Source organism: Myotis daubentonii, chromosome 3 (assembly GCF_963259705.1).
Source record: "Myotis daubentonii chromosome 3, mMyoDau2.1, whole genome shotgun sequence".
Classification (NCBI taxonomy): domain Eukaryota; kingdom Metazoa; phylum Chordata; class Mammalia; order Chiroptera; family Vespertilionidae; genus Myotis; species Myotis daubentonii.
In genome coordinates, this window is record NC_081842.1 from 79,126,753 (window position 1) to 79,141,602 (window position 14,850).

At 41.3% G+C, this 14,850-nt stretch overlaps 1 protein-coding gene across 1 annotated transcript in view; it reads left to right on the forward strand.

Annotated features, from left to right (window-relative positions):
* Positions 1 to 264: 264 nt before the first annotated feature.
* The window catches only part of LOC132229639 (ferritin, heavy subunit-like), a 32,905-nt gene continuing 18,319 nt past the window's right edge, over positions 265 to 14,850 (forward strand). Inside the window, exons 1-3 of the mRNA XM_059686185.1 lie at positions 265 to 360; positions 1,021 to 1,164; positions 2,350 to 2,475. Of these exons, the coding sequence (XP_059542168.1) occupies positions 265 to 360; positions 1,021 to 1,164; positions 2,350 to 2,475 (366 nt within the window). The remainder of the gene's footprint in view (positions 361 to 1,020; positions 1,165 to 2,349; positions 2,476 to 14,850) is intronic.

Consider the following 14,850-nt stretch of genomic DNA (forward strand, 5'->3'; position numbering starts at 1 on the left):
CATGGAAGTGTTTACTGTACACTGGCTAGTATATGAAGGAGAATTACTTCCTCCAACCCCCATACACACCTTTTTCTCTGGTGAGATTGGTTATTTGGTGCAGAAACAATGTCCTCATTCCCAGATGAGTAGCTGTTAATCACAGCTGGGTGGAATTTCATCTAGTTTTCAGCTGCATGAAAGTGGCTATCTTCCTACTAGTATTTAAGAAATCCATAGCTTGCTGGGTTGCACTGTTTATGCCTGGTTTTCTCTAAAGCTGAGATGGAAGACAAATCACGGCTCCCTGAAGAGTGTAGTGTTGCTATGAATAAAGTGCTATCTTATGAGCTGCACATCAGTGATGCTTATTTATCTATGGTTAGTATGGGTTCTTGAATCACTGGGAGGGAGGTTTCTGGTCTAATATATCCTGTGTTTTCTTAGTAATGGCGGTTATGGTGTGATGATAGATGAAACAGCAACAGAGTGGCTAGGATTTTGCTGCTTTGTGGCCTGATAATTTAGAACTGTGATTGCAAACTATGTGCTATGAGAGGGAGAATCACGGTTCTTTCCAGTGGGTTGTCAAAGCGATAGGCATAAGACACTGGTGGTAGACTGAATAATTTTTCTCCCATATTCAACTTTAGAGTTAATGTAGATATGTTAGGATAGGTGAAAAAGATTGACTTGAAAATGTCATTTGACTTATACTGGAATTTTCCTGTGTTTACGGTATTATTGGATATAAGTGCTAGCATGTGGGGTTCACAAATCTGATCATTAAAGAGGCCATAATCACCAAAGATTAGGCCCCAGCATGTTAAAATCTAGGTGGTTTTTCTTTGAGGCAGCCTGGGTTTGAAAGACAACTGGGGCCTTTCGGAAGTCAAAGGGCAAACCAAGGACTCCAGCCTGAACGAAGAAGGTCTCTTTGGGACAGCTACAGAGACAGCTAAGTGAGTTTGTGTCAGATTTCCAGCCTTCAAATCAGCTCGTCTCACCTCCAGTTTCTCCCTATTCTCACCCCTGTCCCAGGCCTATAATTCCATCGACGAATCAGTCCAACCTTGTTTTGCCACATTCTTTGAAGACCAAGCTGATATAAAGAGGGAAAATGGAAAGAAATTCCTAGAATATCTAGGAAAACGTGGGAATAAAATCTGCCTTCCAGTGTTTAAGGTGACTGTATAATTTGTCATGATGATTTTAATGGGGTCTCTGCTGGGTCTAGAGAATTAAAATATTCATTGACACCTAACTTGTTGGGTTATCCATATTATACATGGGGTTATATAAACTGACTTTGAGTGCAAGCATCTGACTTCTTTGTAGCCTCTTCATATCATTTTGAGTAAATTGGCAGCAACTAAATGGTTGCTTAGCTTTTCTCAATGAGCCACACCTACCGTGGTCTCTGGACCAGAGCATCAGCATCACCTGGAAAATAATCAGAAATGCAAATTTGTGGATAAACTGAATCAGATGCTCTAGGGGTGGGCTCCAAGGAGCTGTATTTTAACAAGCTCTCCAGGCGACTCCATGCTCTGGGCATATTGAGAAGCACAAATATAATGGCCTATTTTAGAAAATTTAGCATCCTCTATCACAGTGGTTCTCAACTTTGGCTGCCCATTAGAATCACCTGGGAATCTTTTTAAAGTCCTGATTTCTGGGCCTCATCCTCCGGAAATTCTGTTTCTTTGTTATGGGGTGAGGCCACAACATTAGTAACAGAGAAACAGAATTTCCGGAGGATGAGGCCCAGAAGTGAGGATTTTAAAAAGATTCCCAGGTGATTCTAATGGGCAGCCAAAGTTGAGAACCACTACTTTATCAGGTATTTAGTCTGGTTCAGATGCAGACCCAGGCATTTGAAATGGCTACCTCTTTGGTGTAATTAGATAAATCCTTTTTCACTGGGATAGACACTTAATACCCCACCAACATTTAGATGAGTTCTATTAACATCTAGAAACATGCCTACTTCTCTGAGGGTTCTTTTAACTCCAGCTTTACAAAGAGAATCATGAAATGTCTGCTAGAGTTAAACTACCAATGTGGAATTCAAAAGCTAAGGGAATCGTGCATGTATTTGTGCTAGTGGCACCCATGCTTTGCATGCACATTGAAATTGCATGGGGAGCTTTTAAAATCCTGATGCCCAGGTGGCACTCCATGCCAATGACATCATCATGTCTGCAGCTGAAGTCCAGACAGACACCAGGATTTAAGATGCTAGGCTGCTTACACTGTGCCACAAAGTTTAGAAAATATTGGGTCATACAAACCTAGACATAATCTGACCTAAGAATTTGGATGTGAGAAAGCTGTGCCTGAGGCGACCTCCCTGTTTCTCCCCAACAGAGGCCTGAGATAGAGAATTGGGGAACCGGCATAAGAGCTCTAGAGTGTGCTCTGGAACTGGAAAACCAGTTAACCACGCTCCTGCTAGACCTGAAGACCACAGCTTCTGCCAACAAAGAACGCGATGTAAGTTGTTAGCCACTGGTTCTGAAAGCCATGTCAACTTCACTTCTGAATTATGACTTGCTTCTGGGAAGCGGGTCCAAGAGGGTGGATCATCCAACCCGTGCTTTCTTTCCCCCAAGGAAGTATATGAACCAACTTCTGGGAGTAGATTGGAGGTGGGAGAAGTAGGTGCCCTGGTAAGAAAGAATGCAACTCATCACAAGATGGGGAATACTTCCCAGGAAAAATGTGCTCTGGATAATTAACAAAGTGACTTTTGCTGCTGGCTTTTAAATCTAGATCTTAAATCATCGGTTCTCAACCTGTGGGTCGAGACCCCTTTGGTGGTCGAACGAACCTTTCACAGGGGTCGCCTAAGACCATCCTGCATATCAGATATTTACATTATGATCCCTAACAGTAGTAACATTACAGTTATGAAGTAGCAACGAAAATAATTTGATGGTTGGGTCACAACATGAGGAACTGTATTTAAAGGGCCAGAAGGTTGAGAACCACTAACTTAAATGTTAATTGGTACCAGAATCACATGGAGGGTTTACTCAGACAATCTGCTGGGCCCCACCCCCTAGAGCAGTGGTTCTCAACCTTGGCTGCACATTAGAATCACCTGGGAATCTTTTTAAAATCCTGATTTCTGGGCCTCATCCTCCGGAAATTCTGTTTCTTTGTTACTAATGTTGTGAGCCCACCCCATAACAAAGAAACAGAATTTCTGGAGGATGAGGCCCAGAAATCAGGATTTTAAAAAGATTCCCAGGTGATTCTAATGTGCAGCCAAGGTTGAGAACCACTGCCCTAGAGTTTCTGATTCAATGACTTTCATGTGGTGTTCCAGAATTTGCATTTCTAACAGGTTTTTAGATTATGCTGCTGCTTGCTGGCCAGGGGCCACACTTTGAGAACCACTGATGGTCCCTGCAAAAGTGAATGTTAATGATGACTTATCCTACAGACTTCTCTGAAATCTTCCTGATTAATGGTGAACATTCCACCTTGTGGTGGTAACTTCTGTCTCACCAAAACCTTAGTATCACAGAATAGCAAATTGAGGAAAATTGCTTTGTACAAAAGTTACAACCCTAGTTGCATTTTGGACCAACTTAGGTCCTCTGAAGGGATACAAACACCTGAGCCTTATTCCACTTACATCTCAATCTTTGGGACTAGGGATTGGGCACCTACTTGAAATCTCCATGTCATTAAATAAAAGCACACATGGGGTGGGAAACCACCGCAGTAGTAGCTTGTTTAAATTAATCTATACTTTTGATGAGATGCCCTAACACTCATACTCATTGAAAGTGGATATTTGTACTCACTGGAGGTTTTGAATGTCTTAGGTCAGTGCTCTTTGACCTTCTATTTGCACATCAACTGCTTAGTCCTTTCTTAAAATGCAGGTTCTGATTTAGTAGGACTGGAGTGGGACTTGAGATTCTGTGTTTCTGAAAAAGCTCTCAGGACTGCAGGTCTATGAGCTACCATTTAGGTAGGAAGATTTGTTGTTGATGTTAATTCTCACCAGAGGATATTTTTCCGTGGATTTTTAGGGAGAGTGGAAGAGAGAGGGAAAGACAGAGAGAAATATTGATGTGAGAGAAACACATTGGTTGGTTGCCTCTGACAAGGGCCAGGGCCCTAGGAGCTTGCAACCAAGGTAGGTGCCCTGGACTGGAAACAAACCCAGGATCCCTTGATCCGCAGGCCAATGCTCTCTTCACTGAGCCAAACTGCCCAGGGCTGGGTAGGAAGATTTTTGATTGCCTCCTGTTGCAGACAAGGTTCTTAAGGGTGTTTTACTGTTTATTTCTATAGGTCTTAGAATTCATGTTAAAGTACCTGAAAGAACAGAAGAGGAGCACAAAAAACCTGCAAACCAAGCTAAAATATTGTAAGGAAATTGAGAATCAGGCCCAGAAGGAAGAAAAAGCCTGCTGAAGTGTTAAGTAAATAGACCTAACATCTGAAGGCAACTAAACAAGTCTTCGCACTGTAGGAGGCCCCAAAATCGGCTACATAAGAATCTAGATCTTTATTTGGCAGAAGACTGCTTTCCTTTATTAGTGTGTGTATAAATAAAACTGCTTTTGCATTATAATTGTGTGTAGATTCCTACTGAAGCACAAAAAGGGTTATTTCCATCACTCTAAGTTTGGTGAAAGCTTCCAGAGGTCAGTGGGTGCATTACACTTAAAAAAAAAAAAAAAAAAAAAAAAAAAGCCTCTTCCTTTTCCCATGATTCCAACAACACTAAGATGCAGGATCAAGTTTTGTGAATTTCAATCAGTCCAAGTAGATATAATAGAAATTAAGTAGTAAAACCTACTAATGTTTTTCTAACTAATGTTTTCCTCCCCTTCAACTTGTATAATACATATTTAAAGTTTACAAAATAGTAGAATTTTCTTCTAATCAATGTAAAGCTAAATTTGAAAATAAAAGTTCTTGTTCTAGAAATGGTGACTCACCTGAAATATTTACAGAAGACAGGCAGCTGCAACCCCAGTGCCCCTTCATAACCTGTGGTATAGGGACCAGGAAGGTACACAGGCAATTAAGACTGCAAACAACTGTGGATGTGCCAATGCCACCCACTGCGGGCAAGCTAGCAGCTATTGGGGTAATTACTTTCAGGAGCAAGCAATGAGCATGCAACTTGGGTGACTAGTACCACCTGGGATGGAAAGGTACTCCATAGGATTGTGTCCTGGCTCCAAACTTACTAGCTCCATGGCCTTGAGCAAGTTTTTGCCTCAATCATTGACTCAATGTAGTCATCTTTAAAGTAGGGTTAATAGCACCTAGTTCATAAAGTTAATGAGAGAATTAAGTAAATTAATATGTAAAATATCCAGAAATGTACTTTAGGAAAGCCAATATATAATGGAATTATTATGCTAAGTGAAATAAGCCAGCCAGAGGAAGGCAAATACCATGTAATTTCATTTATATGTGGAATATCACTGATAAGAATTTGAGACAGGACAGGTAGTTTTATGGAAAAGTGGGTCCATGGGAGAGGAATGCATATGTGAAGGGAAGGAGGCAGCTCCAAGACCAGAATGCTTATTTTGACTTTCACAGAGGATGGAGAAATGTTACAAAAGGAAGCCATATATACACAGAGGATAGAGGAATGTTGCAAAATAAGGGGGAGAGAAAGCGGGTGACACCAGGTGGGCTTTGACTTTTGAAACTGATACTATGCAAGAGAATGACCAATTAGGAAAACACAGGGGAAATAAATTAAGGAAAGGTCCAATGAAAAAGGGTCATGTTCAGACAAAGAGCTGCCAGCATATATAAACCAAAGATAAAAGACTCAGAACAGGATTTAGGTTTTTTCCCATTTTAGAGAAAGATCAGGCTTTTCCCATTTGGGGCGGGGCATTTGTATATGCTTTCAATAAGCTTCCCCGTTTTTATTTAAAATCTTTTAGCCCATGGATTTATTCTTCAAACTTCGTTAGATAAGAGCCCGCAGAGGGAGATTCTGCTCACCCCAACTCCATGTATCCTATATAATAAAATCCTAATATGCTAAGTGTCCGGTTGGCCATTCAACCAATCAAAGCATAATATGCTAATGATATGCTAAGGCCACTCAACTGCTTGCTATGATGTGCACTGCCCACCAGGGGGCAGATGCTCTGACTGGTAGGTTAGTTTGCTGCTGGGGTCCAGCTGATCGGTACTGAGCGAGACAGGCCAGACATGCCCTGGAGCCCTCCTGCGGTCCCTCCCAGGCTGGCCAACCTCCCCAGTCCCTCCCTGGCCCTGATTGGGCACCGGTGGGGTCCCTTGGCCTGGCCTGCATGCTCTCGCAATCCAGGACACCTCGGGGGATGTCAGAGAGCTGGTTTTGGCCCAATCACACAGGCCAGGCCTAAGGACCTTACTGGTGTGTGAATTTGTGCACTGGGCCTCTAGTCATAATAATAATAGTAAAAAGATTTAACAAAGTAGAAACAGAAGCATGGCTACATACAACAGACGAACAGCTGTCAGAGGAGAGGGGATTGGATGAGAAAGGTGTATGAATTAAGCAAAAATATGACGCAGGCACAGACAGCAGTTGAAGATAGAGGAGAAAGGGGGATGTGTGAAGTGGAAGTGGGCAAAGAAGGGGCAAATGGGGACTGAAAGAGACTTGACTATCGGTAGTGAGTGCCTGATGCAGTATGCAGATGTTTTTTGAGTTGTACACTTGAAACCTTCATGTTTTATTCACCAATGTCACTGCAATAAATTCAATTTGAAAAGACAACAGATAACTTAAATTGAGACATAATCTTAAAACTTTTAATCCCTAAAAGTATCTCTTGAAATGAGAAGGGGAAATAGAAAGATTCAATTAGATATACTGTGGGGAAAATTCAAGTTAACAAGTGGGTTGAATATTGAAATAGTCACAGATAATTTAACAACTGATATTAAAATAAGCCAAGAAATTCTCAGCCAGAGAAATAGCAAGTAGTATTTTAAATATTAAGACATGGAGTTCCAATGAAAGATCTAATTTATGGCTCCAGGGGAGAAGAGAAATTGAGAAAAATATCCATTGTAGCAAAATTTTAGAGTATCAAAGATGTAAGAGCTCAGTGTAAAAAAAAAAAAAAAAAGAAAGAAAGAAAACTATCACATTACTAACAGCTTTGTGTCAATATTAGATGCAAGGAGAAAATGGGAAAATCATCTTCAAAATGCTGAGGTGTGTTAGGTCTGATCAAATAATTGAATTGATACCCCTTCCCTGAGAACCGACCTTTACAACTGATATTCCCTTTGCTTAGACCCTATTCCACTGAGGACTATTATTTCTCCCCTCTGGATTTTCCCAGTATCTGGACCCACCCAGAGAGTTTCCTGCAAAAAAGCCCCACGTAGAACCCAATCTCTGACTCCTCATCCCTGGGTTCTGGTGCCATTTGAAGTTCAGCCCATCTGGCCTCCCGAAGACCTAATACATTTATAATTCTTTAACATTGTTGGCCTCATGTGTTCCTCCTTTGGCAACCCTAACATTTGGTGTCAAAACCTGGGAGGGTTCCATGGGAAAGGGGAGCCATTGCCCCCACTTGGGTCACCCCAAGTTTGCTACTCAGAGAGCAGTAGGCAGCAGCAGTTCAACCTGGGCTACTGGTACTTCTGAATCATACTCGGGTGACATGATTGCCTGCCTCAATTAGGCCTCCCTCCCTACCCAGCCAAGGAGGACGCCAGATCAGGAACCTCTCCTTCTGCTTTGCTGACCATCCCACACCAGCCAATCTTCTCTAGGTGAGCGACATTCCACAATTTCCTTCATCTCCAGTCTTCGGCCCACTTACTCTCAATAGCTTCTCGAGAGTCCTCTGGTCTCAATAGGTTTAGCATTAGGCCAGAAGACTCCTCAGCTATTTGGCCTCAGGTCTTTCTGGAATGGGGACATCCAATCCAGAGGGTCACCCCTCATTTCTCATGGTGATTTTTTTAATAGTGGGGATGCCTGCCTTAAACAGTCACCTTGACTTGTGGTGTGTCACTCATCCTTCCCCTCATGGGTCATGCTTACTCTCCTCATCATGGGGAGCACTCCCTCTACGTCCCCTTGAACAATGCCTCTTGGCCGTCTCCTTCAAAATCTCTACTGCCTTTGACTCATAGGAGAGATCAGGCCCAAGCACCTCATTTTCTTTTGTAACACTATTTGACCACAATATAAACTAGATAATGATTCTCAATGGCCTGAAAAGGGCACTTTTGCTTTTAACATATTGTGCGATTTAAATAATTGCTGTCAGCAATGGAAAATGGTCAGAGATTCCCGTTTTCACCCTCTGTTCTCAATCCTCTCCCTGTCAGTCCTGCTTTACTTATCAGATCCTTCTCCTTCACACAAAACATCATACTCCTAACACTTCTGATTCTGAATCTACTTTTGACCTACTAGACCACTGACTTCCACCCACTTACACACCCCATTCCTCACCTGCAGTAGATTCCCAAACCCAGATTCTCCTAACCAGTAAACCACCTTCTACCCTGGTCCCTGAGAGCCCAAATCCTGAGAACACAATTTCCAATACAGACTTTCCCCACCTAACACTATCTCTCCGGCCACCCAAAGACCACTTTCTTCAACAGCCACTTCTATTCCCATTTTACCCCTGAGGGCAGTGGTAATAACTGAGGACATAGTCTGAGTTCATGTCCCATTCTCTATGTCTGACCTTTCTGAGATTGAAAAAAGACTAAGGTCTTCTTTACCAACCCGGCCACTTTTACCAAGAAATTTGAGTACCTGACCTAGACCTATGACCTGATCTGGCATGACAGCTATGTCCTCCTGTCCTCCTCACTAACCCCAGGGGAGATTGAGCACATCTGGCTAACAGCTCAGGATAATGCCAATGACCCCACAGACAGGACGTGAAAACAACCTGGTTGGCACTGACACTGTCCCTTTAACTGACCCGAGATGGGACTCTCAGTTTAATTCTCCAGAGCACTGGTTCCATAGCCATATACTCAACTGTCACATTGCCAGACTCAAAAGGCTGTCCATAAGGCAGTCAACGATGATAAACTAATGAAATCACTCAGGGCCCTGAGGAAATCCAGCTCTCTTCCTCTCCCACCTCACTGAGGTCTTACAGACTTTACCACCTTAGATCCGACTTTCCCAGAGGGACCCTTCTTCTATATACCCATTTTATATCCCAATCAGCCCCTGACTTACACCATAAACTTCAAAAAATAGACACAGGTCCACAAACCCCTCAGAAAAGACCTCATTAACCTGGCCTTTAAGATTTGTAATAATAGAGATGAGGACACCCAACTCCAAAAATAAAAGCATGATCAGGCCAAGGCTAAGGCCCAGTCAGAGGACTTCCAGGTCCTAGCCCAGCCGTGGGCAAACTACGACCCGCGGGCCAGATCCGGCCCGTTTGAAATGAATAAAACTAAAAAAAAAAGACCGTACCCTTTTATGTAATGATGTTTACTTTGAATTTATATTAGTTCACACAAACACTCCGTCCATGCTTTTGTTCCGGCCCTCCGGTCCAGTTTAAGAACCCATTGTGGCCCTCGAGTCAAAAAGTTTGCCCACCCCTGTTAGCCACAGCTCTAAAAACCCCAAATGAAGTGCCAGTCCTCCAACCAAGGGTAACTCAGGAGCTAAGCCTCCTGCAGGCCCATGCTTCAAACGCAACAAGGAAGGACATTGGGTCAAACCCTGCCCAAACCTGAGACTCCTGCCTTGGCCCTGCCCAAGGTGCAGAAGGGAAAGCCACGGAAATCAGACTGTAGTGTGGTCCCTCCAGGTGAGACCTCAGCCAGTCCAGCAAGGCTGCCCTCTGGCTGCAGTTTGGAGTTCCCAGACTTCCTGGAACTGACCACTGAAGCCCGAAGCTGCCCAGGCACTGACAAGGGCCCTGTGGAGGCTTACATCACCGGGACACAACCTCGGGTAAAAATTGTGATGGCAGGTAAGCCAGTCTTCCTTTTAATTGACACGAGGGCCACTTAGTCTGACCTCCCAAAATTCACTGGGACCCTTGTCCCTCCTCAGTCTCTGTTATGGGGGTTAATAGATCAGTCTCATAGCCATTAGCCACCTCACCTCTACACTGTTTCTTACCTAATACCCCCTTTATCCACTCTTTTCTTGTTCTACCTTGGGGCACAATTGGGGCTACCAAGAATCCCTCATGAAGCCCAGATATCCCAAACCACAGTCACCTACCTGGGTTTTAATCTCACACCATAAATTTGATCCATTACCTTAGACTGTAACATGCTATCACCTCCATAACTGTCCCCTCCTCTAGACAGTAAATACTCTCGTTTCTCAGGCTCACTGGGTACTTTTGCCTCTGTGGTCCCAACTTTAGTCTTCTCACAAAGCCCCTCTATGACACAATGAAGGTATCCCTCATTGTGCCTTTAGACCCCAAAGCCAGCATTTTCACTCCCTTTAATACTCTAAAAACTGCTCTCACCACAGTGTCTTTCAAATCCCCCCTTCCCAAAAACAATTTTCTTTATTCCTAAACTGCAAACCCTTACTTAACTGTCCTGCTAATATCAGAAGGAGAACTCATGAGCACCCAAACCTTAGCATGTTACCTCTAAGGAAAAATGTGCAGTTTTAAATCCACGCAGCTGAAGGACTGGAAAGTGCATTCCTAGAACAAGCTGCAAGGACTGCTCCCTCCTCTTCTAGCCTTTCCTCTAGCCTCATAGGTCTATATATAAGTTTCAAACGTTTTTGAACTGAAGAGCTTTGGAACATTGCTGGGTTAAAACATAAACATCTGAATATTTTCTCCTAGTATTCTAAAGCAGCCCCACTTAGGCTCTCCCCTGTTCCATAAATCTTCAGATTTGGAGCCTAGATTTTCTTTATTTCCACCAGTCATTCACAGGATTTTACACTATCATGGAAAGCCTCAACAGATCTTCCTGCATGTTACTTAGAAACTTCTCTCCCCTTCTCTAGCCTTCTTAAAAACAATACCAGATGTCAAGCAATATTACAAAGCCACTGTTCTCAAACTGCCTGGAACTGGCACAAGAACAGACATATAGACCAATGGAATAGAACAGAGAACCCAGAAATAGACCCAAACCAATATGCTCAATTAATATTTGACAAAGGAGGCAAGAACATACAATGGAGTCAAGACAGTCTCTTCAATAAATGGTGTTGGGAAAATTGGACAGATACATGCAAAAAAATGAAACTAGACCACCAACTTACACCATACACAAAAACAAACTCAAAATGGATAAAGGACTTAAACATAAGATGGGAAACCATAAAAATACTAGAGGAATCCAAAGGCAGCAAAATCTCAGACATATACTGAAGCAATTTCTTCACTGATACTGCTCCTAGGGCAATGGAAACTAAAGAGAAAATAAACAAAACAAAACAAAAAATTAAAAAGCTTCTGTACAGAAAAAGAAACCATCAACAAAACAACAAGTAAACCTACTGCATGGGAGAACATATTTGCCAATGTTATCACCAATAAAAGTTTAATCTCCAACATTTACAGAGAACTCATACAACTTAACAAAAGGAAGATAAACAACCTAATCAAAAAGTGGGCAACAAACCTAAATAGATACTTTTCAAAGGAGGACATAAGGAAGGCCAAGAGATATATGAAAACATGCTCAAAGTCACTAATCAAAGCCACTAATCATCTGAGAGATGCAAATCAAAATGACAATGCGGTACAATCTCACACCTGTCAGAATGGCTATCATCAACAAATGACAAGTGCTCAATAGAAGTTCAAGGAAAATAAGGGATGGGCTAAAGGTGTCAGCAGGGTTTGTTGCCACCAAAGAATTACACCATTGTGTTGGTCAGAGGACATTTGGAAACAGGATTCTCTTCTAAGCCACAGAACAAAGAGGGACTTTTTTTTTTTTTAAAGACATTTGAATAGGAAAGCAAAATAAGTTGGAGTCAGTTATATGAGGAAAGGATGAAGGAACTAAGAATAAAAAAAACCTGAAAAAAAGGAATGTTTTAGTGAGGCCAAGATTTTGGTCTTCAAATCACTGAAGGGTCCTCATATGGAAAAGGGATTAAACCTTTCAAAGTGGACCAGAGACCAATGAGTGGAAGCTTCAGGGAGAACCATTTGGCTCAATAGACAGTATATTAGTTAATTTAATTTTTTTAGCTGCTGTAACAAATCATTATAAACTTAGTGCCTGAAAAGACTACTTCCTATCTTACAGTGTAGAGGTCAGAAGTGTGAAATGGACTCTCCTGGGCTAAAGTGAAGGTGTCGGTAGGGCACATTTCTTCTGGAGCATTTCTTCCATTGGATAATCTGCTTCCCTGCCTTGTCTGCCTCCTCCAGGCTGCCTGCAGTTCTTGGCTCCTGGCACCTTTCTCCATCTTCCAAGGCAGCAGTGTAACAACTTACAATCTCTGACTCTGACTTTCCTGTCTACCTCTTATAAGAACTGATGTGGTTATATTTTGCTTATTTTTTATTTTTTATTGTTGACACGATCACATATGTTCCCATCCCCACCCCCAACCTTGCCCACCTCCACCCAGCCCCTGCACCCTTTCCATCTGGCCATCACCACAGTCCTCTGTGTCTATGGGTTATGCCTATATGTTCTTCAACTTCTTTCACCCTCCCTCCTGTCTGACAACTGTAAGTCTGTTTCATGTATCCATGCCTCTATTTCTATTTTGTTCCACAGTTTATTTTGTTCATTAAATTCCACATATAAGTGAGATCATACCTATAAGTCTTTCTCTGACTGGTTTCTTTCACTAAGCATAATAATCTCCAGGTCCATCCATGCTGGTATAAAAGGTAAGATTTTTTTGCTGTTTTGTTGATGGTTTCTTTTGCTGTGCAGAAGCTTTTTATTTTGATGTAGTCCCATTTGTTTATTTTCTCCTTAGTTTCCATTGTCCTAGGAGCTGTATCAGTAAAGATATTGCTAGGACATATCTCTGATATTTTGCTGCCTGTGGATTCTTCTAAGATTTTTATGGTTTCCCATCTTATGTTTAAGTCCTTTATCCATTTTGAGTCTATTTTTTGTATGGTGTAAGTTGGTGTTCTAGTTTCATTTTTTTTTTCCCTTTGGCATGTATTTGTCCAATTTTCCCAGCACCATTTATTGAAGAGACTATCTTGACTCCATTATATGTTCTTGCCTCCTTTGTCAAATCTTATTTGAGCATAATGGCTTGGGTTGATTTCTAGGTTCTCTGTTCTGTTCCATTGGTCTATATGTCTGTTCTTGTGCCAGTACCAGACCGTTTTGAGAATAGTAGCTTCGTTGTAATATAGCTTGATATCTAGTATTGTTATCCTTCCAACTTTGTTCTTCTTTCTCAGGATTGTTGCAGCTATTCGGGGTCTCTCTTTATTCCATATAATTTTTTGGAGAGTTTGTTCTAGGTCTGTGAAATATGCCATTGATATTTTATAGGGGATTATATTGAATTTATAGATTGCTCTGAGTACTATGGACATTTTAATAATGTTGATTCTGCCAATCCATGAACACAGTATGTTCTTCCATTTGTTTATGCCTTCCTCTATGTCTTTTTTCAGTGTCCTGTAGTTTTCCAAGTACAGGTCTTTTACCTTCTTAGCTAAGTTTATTCCTAGGTTTCTCAGTTTTTTTGTTGAAATGGCAAGTGGGATTTTTTTTTTAATTTTCTCTGTGAGTTCATTATTAGTAAATAAAAAAGCCATAGATTTCTGGGTGTTAATTTTGTAACCTGCTATATTGCCTAATTATTTATGAAGTCTAGTAGTTTTTTGATGGAGTCTTTAGGGTTTTCTGTGTATAATATCATGTCATCTGTGAATAATGAGTTATACTTCTTCTTTTCCTGTTTGAATGACTTTCATTTCTTTCACTTGTCTGATCACTATGGCTAGCACTTCCAGTACTATGTTGAACAGGAGTGATAAAAGTGGGCATCCCTGTCTTCTTCTTGTTCTTGGGAGAAATGGTTTTAGTTTTTGCCCACTGAGTATAATGTATGCTATAGGTTTGTCATATAAAGCTTTTATTATGTTGAGGTATGATCCCTGTAATCCCACTTTGCTGAAAGTTTTTATCAGGAAAAGGTGGTGATTATGTCAAACGCTTTTTTTGCATCAATTGATATGATTATGTGATTTTTCTTTCTCTATTTGTTTATGTGATGTATCACATGTTTTGATTTGTGAATATTGTACCATCCTTGCATCCCTGGAATAAATCCCATTTGGTCAAGATGTATGATCTTTCTAATGTAATGCTGGATCCAATTTGCTAGAATTTTGTTGAGGGTTTTAGCATCTATGTTCATCAGGGATATTGGCCTATAATTCTCTTTCTTTATAGTATCTTTATCTAGTTTTGGGATTTGCATAATGCTGGCTTCATAGAAATAGCTTGGAAGTTTTCCTTCCTTTTGAATTTTTGGAACAATCTGAGGAGGATAGGTTTTAGTTCTTATTTGAATGTCTTATAAAACTCCCCTGTGAAGCTGTCTGGACTAGGGCTTTTGTTTGGTGGAAACTTTTTGATTACTGCTTCAATTTCATTGGTAGTTATCTGCTAATTCAGGTTTCTTTATTCTTCCTGATTGAGTTTTGCAAGATTGTATTTTCCTAGGAATATGTCTATTTAATCTAGGTTGTCAGTTTTTAAAAAAATGTATTTTATTGATTTTTTACAGAGAGGAAGGGAGAGGGATAGTTAAAAACATCGATGAGAGAGAAACATCGATCAGCTGCCTTCTGCACACCCCTCACTGGGGATATGCCCACAACCAAGGTACATTCCCTTGGCCAGAATATAACCAGGGACCCTCCAGTCCCCAGGCCGACACTC